The sequence below is a fragment of the Morone saxatilis genome, unplaced genomic scaffold, assembly GCF_004916995.1.
Source record: "Morone saxatilis isolate NCDOM2014 unplaced genomic scaffold, NCSU_SB_2.0 Contig20, whole genome shotgun sequence".
NCBI classification, from domain to species: Eukaryota; Metazoa; Chordata; class Actinopteri; family Moronidae; genus Morone; species Morone saxatilis.
The window spans coordinates 15,508,325-15,521,957 of record NW_023339763.1 but is presented as its reverse complement, the minus strand read 5'-3'; the positions used below and the strand labels follow the sequence as shown (position 1 = coordinate 15,521,957).

Genomic DNA, 13,633 nt, shown 5'->3' with positions numbered 1-13,633 from the left:
AAAAAAAAAAAAAAAAGGAGAAAATGTATTAATGCCGGAGTTGTTTAAAGCTGTATGGTCCATGAGCTTAAAGTATGCGCTGCAGCACACTAACTCACTAAGTAAGGCTGGATATTGAACCTCAATATCAAAACATTTTTAATTGCTACCCAACCCTTCCAGTACATTTTCAGAAGCTATTAAGGATGCAGAATAAATACAAACATTCAGTATGGACACCTTTAGGGCTGTTAAGCGACACGAGTGGACACATTTCAGTGTTGACTCATTTAAAGCCTCATATCATTTCAGTGTGGGTTTTATTAATGTTGTGCAAGCTGGGTCTACTCTGTGCAAGACTTCTGGTATTATTTCTCCTTTGCTGAACCTTAAAAACGACTGAAAAGTCGAATATATCCCACATATTTTTGGCTTTTCAAACTACACACTCCCAGTACTACATCCCTGGCACCAAGGCCCTTTTTGGATACACTTCACACATTTTTGAGATTGGTTTTACCCAGCACCTGAGATCAAGCTATTTTCTACTAAGTAGATCACATGTGGTGGACTTACCCTCTGGAGGTTCAGACATGGGTGGGTTGAGACAATACATATGATAGCCTCTATCACAGTCGTCACAGAACAGAAGCTGATCCTGGAAGAAATGGGACAACAAGAGCACACATCAGTCTTCAGTACTCTACAATACATACAATATGTAAATGCAGGTAAACTCACGTCATTCTCTGAGGTGCCACACATGTTGCAGCACTTGCACTCTATGCACTGCCAGCGGTACGTCTTCACAGCGGCCATCATCACAGGAGTGAACTGCAGGCAGGAGGGGTGGCCTGAGAGTAGAATAATGTTTATCACAAAGATTCCTGCTCTTAACAAAATTAACTATTTTTCAACTTGCTGCTCTATTCAAGCAGAAAACTGTTTCTAACGCACCTGAGCGTCCACAGTCGGAGCAGGACACCAGCTCTTCTGACTGGCCAGTCTTGTGATTGGTTTTGGAGTCTCCCAGGCAGAAATCACAGTAATTATTAGGCAACGCGAGGCCGTCTGGACCTTTCTTGGGAGCTGAGAAACAAGATGAAAGCACCCAGAGAGCATCAGTGTTCAGTCTCTAGTACAGTTGAGCTCTACGTTGAACCAATCTGACGACAGTGACTGATCTCTTACTTTTAGGCTCGTCGGGCACTGGCAGGGCCGGCTCGTTGATCTCCAGCTCTTCCTTCTCCTCCCCCTCCTCCTCAGCCAGGTGGGAGTGGGCATAGTGGTAGCTCAGGCCGGGACGGTTCTTGTAGCGCTTCCCACAGACTGCCACCAAAACCAGAAAACATAACGTGTATGAAAACAAAGAATACATTAGTGAAGTCAAGGTTATGCAAAGTCAGTGATGAAAGGTTGACTAGTTATTTTTGCTGTCTGGTACAGCTGAGTGTACTCACTTTATTACGTTACATTATTGTATCATACTCTCCACATTGTTGTATTTAGTGGCTCAATTCTGTGCTGATACAAGGACTTTGGGGTTTATTTTCAGAGAATTTAGTGAATGTAACAGTAGCAACCAAAGCCCTACAGTTTCCTACTTTAGATATAATGTTATATACTGTACATGTACAGGCTCAAGGATGTCCATAACTGTTAAATAAAATTCAGTGATTTAGCTACACAACCCATACAGGCAAACATAATCAGACTGTAGATGTGTTCAATGTCTATTCTATAGCCTTAAAAAGGGAACTCCACTACTAGCGTAACACAGTCCAACTAAGTAGGTTTCAATGTCAACCCTGACCCCGAAAATATAGCAGAAATGTAATGCTCCGTTGGTGGAGAGCTCTTTTAAAAGACATGTAGTGATAGAATTTAACACACGGCTTTGAAGTGGTGAGGTAATGATACGTTTGGGACCGACCAAAGCGCTTCTGTGATATCCTCCTTTTTTGCTTAATATCTGGATCACCACAATGACACATGATGGCAATGAAATTAGAGGGAAAGGTAAAGAATGGTGATGAGCTTTGGGAGTATGAAGAACATGAGCTGGAGCTCTGTGGTAGCCATGTATTTTAGCTCAGTATTGAGACATCTCAGCCACCGTGAGCACCGCACATCTGCAGTCAGTAAATGAGACAAAGGAGTAACTGCTCAGGTGTGCCACCTTTACAATAGTTTTTACTTCTTTAATTTAAGACGTGCACTACCTAAGCAGTGTTTAACTAATGACTATGTTACACTGGAATAAAAGTCATGGTTTTGTTTTACTTGACTTCATACATCCATCTTTCTAAAAAATATATGTTTGAGTGTATATGATCTCTGTAGATCTGCAGTCAAATTATTCTAACAGCGGCTCCATACTGCTCTGAATATTGATGTTTCGGATCTGAATTTATAATCCATTAATCACTGTGGTGAGAGATGCCAGCGGATTGTGTAAGGAGGATGTACTGGCTTTAGGGAGGACAAAGATGCCACTGTGTACTGCCACTGTCACAGGGGGTGTGTGAGGTTTGTCATAAGATAACATGCAAACACCAAGTACTTCTTCTTTCACTTCCATACTTTCTCTCATTTTCACTTCCTCAAAGGCCAACCTATTTCTTTAACTGTCATCTAAAAAGGAGTGAGTCCTCCCTGGGACACGTTTCTTCTAGTCACATGCCAAGTGATAGTGTGCAGTGGAAAAACATCCCCTCAAAAAGGTTGAACAGACATCAAACTGACTCAAAGCCAAAGCAGCAGTTCACTCTAATACATGGAACGTGGAATGAGACTTTACAGGGTGCAGAGGTGGTGAAGAGGAATAAAGAAAAAGGCAAGGGAAAAACTATAATGCAGTCAAATTGTACACATGAAGTTGTGAGACAAAAGACAAAAAGCACAGAGAGAAAAAAACAGCAGCAGGCTCCAGCTTCTAGCTTATCTAAATCTGGGGGAAGTTCAGGGCCAGATTGAGGGGAAAAAATTACTTTCATGGGCCACAGCTTATCTTTTGTAAGCTGAGACGGCTCATATCTTTGGCTGATTACAGACTACAGTTTAATTGGGGTGTACAATAACATGGTTTTGACCTTTTCTAAATCGAGTTAATCACATTTAAGTAAACTGTGCAGAACAGAACAAAACCTTTACCCTATGAACTGAACTACACAAAGAGCAAATCTACTTGGTAACGCAGACAGAAAAAAAACAAGACAAAACACAAGCAGTGAAGACAAAAGACAAGGCAGACTGGAGTAAAAAAGGAATGAGAGAAATATACCTCTTTCAGAAGGTTTTGAAATATGCTTTTGTTTGATAGTGTCTGAAAAGAGAGAAGAGAAGGAGAAGAGAGAGCACAGACAGAGACTCAGAGAAATAGGCTCATAGACCGACAGAGGATCAGTCAGTCAGTGCCGCCCTACTGAGAACTGCAGCTGAAAGTGAAAATGCTTCACAAAAGAGGAAAAAAACACATCAAGCAGTACAGATACATAGTCTGACAATACCAAAGAAGTGGAAGAAACATTTCCACCTCTAAGGGTGGAAAGATTTAAAGTTAAAGAAATGTAATGATATCACAATGGCAAACAAAAACAAAAAAAAAACAGAGCTGAGCCTAAGCTAGCCTTACAAATATCAGGTTCAGGAAGTCTAACAAAGAGCAAGAAAGATGATGGTATACATTAAGAGAAAGGGGAGAGGATGAAAAGGAAGGCGATAAAGAATAGCGGTGTAACGGTACGTGGATTTATCCCAGGACGTTCAGTTTGGTACGCGACTGCCTTGTCACACCCTGTGACCTTAACAATTACTGTCAAAATAGCCTGTTTACGTCTACTACTCGCACACGGGGAACATATATTCTAGTGCTCCAGTTTTACCTGGAAAGTTTTGGAAGTTGTTGTCTGTCAGCTGTAGCGCGCTACTTGGCTTTTGTTGGGTTAGTCAAGCTCAATGGGCAGCGATCAGTGTCAACATTGTTCAAATGAAGTCGGGTATGACCGTGGAAACACTTTTACAACAGCATCACCCGAATGTGTCCATCAGTGGAATGAGACAAAAACAGACTGGCAGCCTCTCACTGCAGATGTGCACCGAGCCAAAGCAGTAACTAACACTATACAGTGTTTATCGCTGCGGATATGCAACCATACTTAAAGGTCCAGTGTGTAACACTTAAGAGGCTTTACTGGTAGAAATGGAATATAATATGCATAGGTATTTTTCAATAGTGTACAATCAACTTAATATAGGAATCGTCATGTTTTTGTTACCTTAGAATGAGCCTTTTATATCTATAGAGTATCTATAGATATAAAGATATACAGGTCGTCTTCTGTGGTGACAACCATGTTGAACAACCATGTTTCTACAGTAGCCCAGAACAGACAAACCAAACACCGGCTCTAGATTCCGTTTACGATTTTCTCGGCCACTGTAGTTTGTCCTTCACGATTAGAAAGGCAGGGTGAAGCAACATTACAATCTGAAAATACAATGCTGGAGGAGACTCAATCCAATACACTGGACCAAACATATGGTGCCCTATATAAAGGAGTGCAATCTGCAGCTGTTGAGGAATTGTTAATAAGTCAGACTGTTAGGATGAAGCAATACTGACATTTATCAATTTGTAATGGTATTACTGACAATAGGTCAGTATTTGAGTGCATTAACTGTTACAGTAAGAACTGATGAGAACTAATGAACTACTGTTAAATAAAATGATTTTTTTTAATTTTGTGTACCGTTACACCGCTAAGAGTGAGGACTTTGGCAAAGTCTTGCTTGATTAGATTACAAACATTGCAGCTATTAACATCTGCAGTGACCCTCTGCTCGGACCCGAGCTCAAATCCTCTACTCTCCCCCTTCAGGACTCACTGTCACAGGCGTACGGCTTGTCTCTGTCCTCCAGTGCTGCTGTATCCAACTTCTTACGGGTACTGCCCACTCCTCGACCCTGAGGACAGAGACATTATTAGAGTCAACAGACAAGATGGGACACACACACACACACACACACACAGAGTTGGGGGGGGAAAGTGTAATCATCGTGTACACATGTAGGTATTTACCTTTCCCTTCCCTTTGCCTCTTCTTTTAGGTGTGTCTTCCTCATAGTCTTCATCATCCAGGTCGTCCAGGAAGTCATCTGGCTCAAGGACTCTCTATGTTGAGGCAATGACACAATGAGATAATGAGGCTAATGATTCAAAAAGTCATATCATTTTCTTGACTCTTTATGCTGAAAACAAGAACCTTTCTAATCCGAGCAGCAGGGTTGAGGCCTCCGGTGTAATCACTCTGGTTTGAATCCTCCTCAGACCCTCGGAGCTCTGTGGTTGTCCGTTTTTCCAAGGAGTCGCCCTTGAGCAGGGCCTCCAGGCTGCTGCCATCCGCTGATAACAGAGCATCCTTCTTCAGTCCAATATCTACCTCTATGAATACAACAGAAATAAGAGAAAAACACCTCTCAGTAACAAATAATTATTATTATTATTATTAAGACAATAAGATATAAGACAGCATTTTATAACGTTTTTCATGGAAAAACAGAGGATGAGCTGAATGCTGTGGTACCTGACTTGACAGGAGGGAAGATAAGCCGGGGGTCCTCCGGAGGATGAGAGCGCCGTTTCTTCCTCCACCTCCTGGATGGGTAGGTGTAGAGCTGCCCTGGAGCCATGCCTGAGGGGCATCAGAACAGATCCATTTACACAACACTGATCAGCTTTTTGACAAACGGACGGGGGGAAAAAAATCTGTACTTCAATTCCCTAGAAATAGCATTTGTCTTGTTAGCATAATTAGCATTCTAATTTAATTACATTAAATTACACTTTGTTATTGGAAAAAGAGTTTGTTGTGTATAGGAAGTTTTCACTCTAAAGACAAGTAAAACAATTTAGTCCACTTTCACAAGAACTGCGGGGAATATTTTAACAAATGCAACATGCAGACTACAAATAAAATCATGTAGGGAGGCTTACGGTGCATTTTGTGGCACACTACATGTTTTTGCGTCTCACCTGGTCCCCTGTGTCTCTTTTCCATCCAAATGTAGCAGTTGCTCTGAGCAACACCGGTCTGGGAGTCAAGGAACGGCATTCGGACGCTCCTCTCAGCACAGAGTCTGGCATTGTAGTTGTGACATTGCTCCATGGCATCTCTGTAGTACTGCTCTCCCAACCTGAAACAACAACAACCAAAGCCACACAGATGCTGCTTATTCTGCCTATTGTGATTAAAAACACAGAAATCAGCAGGTGCGGCCATTTCAAAACCAGTCCCATCTTACTTCAAACTTTCAAACATCTGTCAGTGTAGTTTAAAGCCTGCTTCCTTTCTCCGTTGTGCTGCCACCTTGGGAAAAAAAACAGCTCACTCACTAGACAATGTCTTTGTACTTAAGGCTACATCATTAGTGAGAGTGCAACAGCAGGTGCTCTTTTGTTGGTACATCAACAACAAAGAGCTTGGTAGGCAGCGCAGTCACAAGTGTGCAGTGTTTTTAACATAAATAAACTCAAACAGGGCTGCGCGCTTAATCCCTTTTAGGAAAGCTAAGGGCTGCATCTCCTCAGACAAACAGGCTCATGACATGAACCTCATCGGTTTTTCAAGTCCTTGAGTGGCAAGGAAAAGAGGGAATAAAGACAAATAGTCATCCTGGAGTTGCAATTATTGAGGTTGTCAGGGAGCAAGAACAATAACACTAGTTGTAGAGCCGCCTTGATGAGAGAACTGCAAGTATACTAACGTTATGTAGTTGTATAAAGGATTAAAGCACTAAACTTTAATGACAAATCTCATTATTTCATTAGCTACTTGTAAAGACGTAATAATTCTGCCTAGTACTGTAAATATGTCTGTGTTGCTATACTATTTGATCAGGACTAAACCAGAAATTCAATATTTTCACGGAAAATATATACAAGAGTGACTGTTTCTATTTAATACATCTATTAGAATTTAAATATTGCCATGTATGTGAATATTTCTCATTTTAAAGCCATAAATATTATTTTCTACATTATTTTTAGTAGTTTTTTTTTTACTGAGACTAAAGTTTAAAACTTCTTAGACAGCATCTAATTAAAAAAACAACAAAAACAACAACAACAACATACAAATAAGCTTTGAAGAAGTTCAAAATATAGTTTAGAAGAAACTTATTTTTGTGGCAAAGTATCCTAAGTCTAATGTTTTCATACGTTACCATGGTTACTAAGAACTTACCCCATCGCTAATTACCGCAAAAACGTCAACCACCGCGAGGAACCGACGCGAAGTAGAGAAAGACAACGGAAATGGAAACACGTTTTCAGCACAACCAGGTTATATTACGGGTCGCTGGAAAACTTCACAGCCCCAAAGAGTTACTCATATGGCAGCGAGAGAGCTGCGGTAGATTGCAAGCCCACATGAAGGGAGCTGTTCCGAGGCCAGTCTTTCATTCATTCTCCAGTACTCGGCCAGTCACCGCGGCTCCGAGCCACCGTCCCTCTCTGTAGCCTGTTAGCGGGCGAGCCACCTAGCTGCCACACTTTTACCGACGTTAGCACCGCGGCGGCTCCTCGGTTACAAAAGACACAACAAGTAACCAGAATATCTCTCTATTAGTACGTTTATGCTCCAATTGACGCACGGGCTATTAAAACAGACCCGTGATTTGTGTTTCAGAAGCGTCATCTGCGTGTCCGCTAACTTACACTTCCATTTCCAGGATGTGAACAACACACACACGACGGTCCGACAACGTTGGCTAACCTCACCAAGTCACTGGAAATGTCGCTAAGCTCGCCCGCGACGCCGTCGGTGGCTGTGTGAGCGCGATGTGACCGCGCTGTGTGTCGTCTGTGTGTCGTCTGTCCAGGTGTAAGGTGTGAATAAAAGTCCCAACACTTACAGTTTGACAACATTCTCAACAACAGCTGCCATCTTGGTTTAATACACGGGGAAAGTGGCGGTGGGTAATGTGTGCCCTCCGTCTGGACTTGTAGGCAGATGGAGCAGGAAACCTGACGCCTAGCGCCCCCTAGTGGTGGCTGTGTGGCGTTGCCAGATGTGTTCTCACGGTGATTTCCCCAAAAAATGTCATTATCAGTGGCTCATAAATGTATCCCGTAACATTATATCCTTAATCATCAGTAAAAGTGCACCTTATTTACACTAAATGCTGCTCACGAGGCGGTACAGTACCAAAAAGAAAAGAGAAGCGACTTTAGACCGACCTTCTTCACAGCAGCCATTTTGACATGAAATAGTAGGGTAAACACAGGTGTTAATGATACTATTCAAGGTCTGTTTCATTCAGGTCAAACACAGTCAGGGTGCTGCTGTAGTGCATGTTGGCTCACTGTCTGCTACACCTGTGTTTACCCTACTATTTCATGTCAAAATTGCTGCTGTGAAGAAGGTCCAATTTTAACATTTGGACCTACTGGTTCTGACCTCCAAGTTTCACAAATTTAGTTCTTTGTTATTCACACCTAAATACTTTTTATTTGTTCAACTTTTCTTGTCTCGTTGTCACTAAGTGCAAGGAAACCATTAATTAAACTGCATCAAACATGTGGAGATGTTTCCTCCCACACGGCTTTCTCTTTATAAACTTTTAGACTGTGTTATCTTCTTATTGTGCCATCTATAGCTGGCTCATTATTTTCCCTGTTCTTTGACCATCACCCACATCCTCTTCCATTTTTTCAACCACCAATAGCAGAGATTATTACTGCTGTGATGAAACAAAGGCTCTGGTTTCTCTCTGAAGGTTTGCGCTGCTCTTCAGATGATGACATCCTTCCCAGCAGCCCCTGATTCATCATAAACTTACTGTATGTTAGTCATTACTCGCTCATCCTTGACCTCATTTGCTGCAGTTGCATCATTAATTTATTCTCAGTGACAGCACTGCAGCAGCGATCTTTCTCACATACTGCAAGAACATTTCTCATGTAGCCTACTGTAGTAATACGTGAACACACACATTGAGCTCATATCCAGAAGATTTGTTTTTTTATTCTCAAATTTACAAACCCATTCTGCTCTCTTGTAGCTGACATTTTAAAAAATAGTTTTATAAATTCACTTGCAACAACAGGTGTACTGATGGGTAACAAATTAAAGTAAAAGCTGACATAAATTATCAATATTGAGATATTAGGACACCACTTCATTCTTTCAAAATATATTTCCTCACCCTGTGAATTAATGATTTCAACAGGGGGAGAACTGGGCCTGCTCAGCATTTGTATGCCTGTAACAGAGCTAAATGGGATGTTCATTGCTTAATTGTACTGAAGAATCTACATTCATACTCAAATTTTCCTTTATTGTCATCTTTCTGTGTAGTGTGTCCACTGAACTGCTGTGTTGTGTCAATAATCACAGTATAGAGAATCAAATGGGTCACTGGTAAAGATGCTATTGAGTTGCATTATGGAAAATGTAGGATGTAGTATTTTTGGATCTTAACTTACACTTAGGACAAAATAAATAAATAAATCAGGATCTCTCTGACCATAGTTATTTTAAGCTGGCTTTTGTGAGTCCCTAACTCTGGAAAATCCTAACAAACTTTTCTATGAAAACTCAATCTAATGTTTCTGACTTGATTTAGTTGAGGTATACTGTGATGTGTAATTGAACAGTTTGAGTGTCAGATTAAATAATAATTCAAATATCCAACTTGGAGCACGTTTACATTGTTTGTTTATCATAAAAAACCCTGCAACAATATCACGTTTTTGATTAAACCATGTTTTATTATTCCTAATATTAGATGTAGATACACAAGTCAACAAACATTATTTTTGATTTGTAATGAAAATGCTCCACAGCACACTGACATCGTGTGGAAGGGTCTGGTATTACAGACAAGTACCTGAAAATGGACAGCAGTTATAATTTTTGCAATAAGTTGCATTAGTAACAGTAGTAGTAATAGTAACAACAGTAGCAATAATGTAATAATAGCAATTAATAATAGTAGTGGTATTAACAACTCTGAATTACAGAGGAAGGAACAGACATTCGTCAAAAGTAATGAGAAATGAAGGTAGGTGGACAGGCTTATCAAATGCTGCAAGACAGACCACTGGATGAAAAAATACAAGCTCCCACTAGACAGCAAATATCCTGCCTTCTTCTAAAAAAGGAAGCTCAAATTGTCACCAGTCTGTTTTCACTCATATCTAATACTTAACAAGTAAAAGTTGTTGTTTTTTTCTTCATTAAGTACTCTTTTTTTTTTCTTCTAAGTACTCTTCTAACCAAAGAACCCATCTCTTTGACATCAATAATACATACTTTCCATGTTCTGGTCAAAGCTCACCGGTAGCACAATGTTATTTTGAAAAGATGCCATATGCAACATCGAATCACAGCCAGCTGAGGACCATTCCCACAAGACTGGATTGCCAGGGTCATTCTGCATTAAATATACAGTACAGTATTAATGTGTATGAGTGTGTGTGTGTGTGTGTGTGAGTGAAAGAGAGAGAGAGAGAGCGCTCATGTACAATATGTCAAGTATGAGAAAAATTTTTGCTTCACATGACCAATTTGGCCAAACTAATTTGAATCATTCACATTCAAACGAGCTGATAAGAAAATACACTGTGTGACCTTTAAACTTGAACTCCCTATCATCAACTGGATGCTGTGTCTGATGTACAGAGCAGAGAAAAGGTAGCCATTGTCACTAAAAACAGCTCATCCACCGGGGAAAGAATGACTCCTCCATTCGAAATTGTGCACAATGTACAATAACTGCGTTGGCTCACTTATGTATGCAATGATGTTATTACCTTCCTAGATCGTAGCTTTGTATAAGGCTACGTAAACTAGGCGCTCTGTCACACACCCGGGATACGAAGTCCCACTGACAGAGACAAGGCAGTCAGTTTGATCAAGCTTGCACCAGATGCTGTCAACTGGACCCAGTTCAATAGTCTCAAAGGGTGTTTTGAGATATTTCTCTTCTCTGACTTGGAGGGTCTTTGATTTGCGTGATAAACCACCGGTAACACATTCATTTGAGATAGGAAAATAAGGCCAACCTGTTTAAACTAACATCCAAATACAAATTCACTTCCAGCTGTTTTTGTTATCACAACAGTTTGGTGCGACATTCTTGTGGACTAATCAGCCTTCCCAGGCATGGTATACACATCCAGGCAATTACCAGCTTTAAAAGACTCCCTTTGATTGATTACTTGCAACCTACTTGTAAGAAAATCAATAAAACTCTTAAATTCAGAATTGTTATCCAGTAACTTCCTGTTGAATTTTGGCAGTTAGAAAAGGCAAATCAACACTTAAGTGACTATAATAACAGTTAACGACCTATCCAATGGTCTCGAGATATTAAAGTTGCACTACTGCCTACAGTCTCACAATATATTATAAATTCCCTTTTCATTTAATCTGAGGAAACTAATAAATCTCTATCAGTTTTCTTTATATTAACTATACTGGATTAGCTTGTTTTACATTATTGTAAATGCCAATTACAGATCATTTATTTAACCCTGAACATGAAGTGATTTCATGTTTTCAGAGTACATCAACACAGTAGAGAGTAGATGGCAATGATGAGACACATACAAGTATAAACCTACATGAAGTTATAACAAATATGCGAGAGCACAACACTCATCTAAGAGACAATTTAGGACTTTTCCCTCTCTGCCACCGCTAGTGAGCAAAGCTTTCCAATGGTTACTGTTCATTTATAATCCACTGACATACATTAGATCATTGCCACAGGGCACATTTTTAACACGTATCTTCGTACTAAGAAAGCTTCCTTTAAGACTGTTCGAATGGAGGGTGGGTTTGTAAAAAGGGGTTCAGTGTATCTGTAGTCGGTTCAAGTAAGGCTCAGTACACCTCTCTCTGTCAGGTAAAACGCATTCTTCACTGCCTATCCAATCTCACTTCCACACCCCTCACTTCACCTGTAATGAGACCTGTCAGCTGTCCATCTGTCCTGCTTGCGTCCCTGCGGTCTGCCACAGAAAATGTGCTTCAGCTTTTTATCTACAAACTGCCCCCATGCCTTCACACCAGTAGAGAGAACGGAAATAGATATTAGAAGACTAAAACAGGAATAACCACCTTGAGGAACTTCATTGGTAATGTCAGCTTACGTGTAATAAAAATCAAAGCAAAGAAAAGCTAATTTTATTAAATCATTCCAGTTAAGATTATTTTGTGTTTGTGTCTGGTTTTCGTCTACCTTTGCGGACTGAAAAGCAGCATTCATCTGGCCACGTTTGATCAGGAATAACATAAACGTGCAAAATCCACAGCACCACAACGCACGCACACACGCACGCACACACGCACACACTAGAAAACTAATCTTCTCTGCTTTGTACAGAAAAAAAAGAAAGTCGAAAATTAAGCAGAAAAGATCACTCAAAAGGAATAATCAAATACAGGCAAAATTAGAGATAAAATAAAAAATAAAACCACTTATTAAATATATATATATATCATTTTCCCAATGAAACTTGTGATCACTTACTGCACACTGCTAAAATTTAATGAGCTTTATTTTTTTCTCAAAACACCTCATCATGTCATTCCTAAAAAATAAAACAAAAAAAACAATACATACAAAGGGCAAGCCCAACATTCTCCACTATTCTGCACTAGTTTAACCAAATTTGTTTCTCTCCACAACATGAATCAAGATTATCTACTGTCAAATTAATTAGTTTGTTTTATCAAACCAGCAATAGCAAAAGATAAATAATAATAATAACAGCAATAATATCGGTCAGGTTAATAACATCAATACCAAGAACAGAAAAAGAGACTGATGTGATCCTTCCCAAAGAAGAGAGCGCTTGAAGGTGGGGAAATAAAACCAGAGTGCACCACAGCGGAAAGCCTCCATCCATCGTTTTGTTAGTGGCGCAGCATCAAAACGGCTCAGCAAGGAAAGACTCACCGAAGAGAAAATATTCATGCTGAAGGAGAGCCGTTTTGGTGGACTGGACCTGAACGAGGCCTGGATCCCTGCTAATGCCAACCACACCTGCTACTGACTCAGACAAGTAAGCTCTGCTGGTTGGCTAAAATTACCTGAAATTGGATGAGGGCTTTCTTTGTTGTGTGCAGCCAAATGCGAAATATGGACTGGGTGAACCAAAAAGTCAGTGACAGATAAAAGCGAGGGAGAGAATCAGAGAGAAAGAAAAGAAAACAAAGTTCTCTGTAAGCTACGTACAGTAGCTGTCGACAAATTCCTTGGGGCTTGCACTGAGAGCAGTGTGTTTGTGTGACCTGTTTGTACTTTCCTTTCTGCCTGCTTCAGTTTATTGAAATTTTGACAAATGTAGCTTCCATCGATGATTTTACAAGTGTTCTATTTTTTCTTGCCAAAGAAGCTGAACCTCTTCTCACGATCCTTCTCTTTCCCATCCTTGTTGCGCATGGTAACACCTCCGGCATCACCTGAGCTGGGGGAGATGGGAGGCATCGTCATGGCACGGCTGAGCGCCCGCGGACCTCCGGGCGAGTCTCCTGATCCTGTTGGAATGGAGCTGATGATGGAACGAATCCAGGAGCTCATTTCCGCCTTTAGAGAGTCAAAAACCTTTATTATACTTTACCATTCAGGGAGAGTCACAGC

General features: G+C 40.5%; 2 protein-coding genes across 5 annotated transcripts in view; both read right to left on the bottom strand.

Moving 5' to 3' along the window:
* dpf2 (D4, zinc and double PHD fingers family 2) overlaps window positions 1-7,866 on the bottom strand; it is a gene marked incomplete in the record, with an annotated part of 10,391 nt that extends 2,525 nt beyond the window's left edge. Inside the window, 11 exon segments of the mRNA XM_035666331.1 lie at window positions 556-637; window positions 721-833; window positions 937-1,068; window positions 1,171-1,308; window positions 3,263-3,304; window positions 4,867-4,945; window positions 5,061-5,153; window positions 5,245-5,423; window positions 5,566-5,673; window positions 6,015-6,175; window positions 7,225-7,866. Of these exon segments, the coding sequence (XP_035522224.1) occupies window positions 556-637; window positions 721-833; window positions 937-1,068; window positions 1,171-1,308; window positions 3,263-3,304; window positions 4,867-4,945; window positions 5,061-5,153; window positions 5,245-5,423; window positions 5,566-5,673; window positions 6,015-6,175; window positions 7,225-7,229 (1,132 nt within the window).
* Window positions 7,867-9,731: 1,865 nt separating this feature from the next.
* Window positions 9,732-13,633, bottom strand: part of LOC118331833 (spectrin beta chain, non-erythrocytic 1) — a 49,304-nt gene continuing 45,402 nt past the window's right edge. For 2 of the 4 annotated variants that reach the window (XM_035666916.1, XM_035666914.1), the window contains one exon: window positions 9,732-13,579. In XM_035666916.1, the coding sequence (XP_035522809.1) occupies window positions 13,367-13,579 (213 nt within the window). In that variant the 3' untranslated portion in view covers window positions 9,732-13,366. The remainder of the gene's footprint in view (window positions 13,580-13,633) is intronic. The other 2 variants (XM_035666913.1, XM_035666915.1) reach the window with 1 other exon arrangement.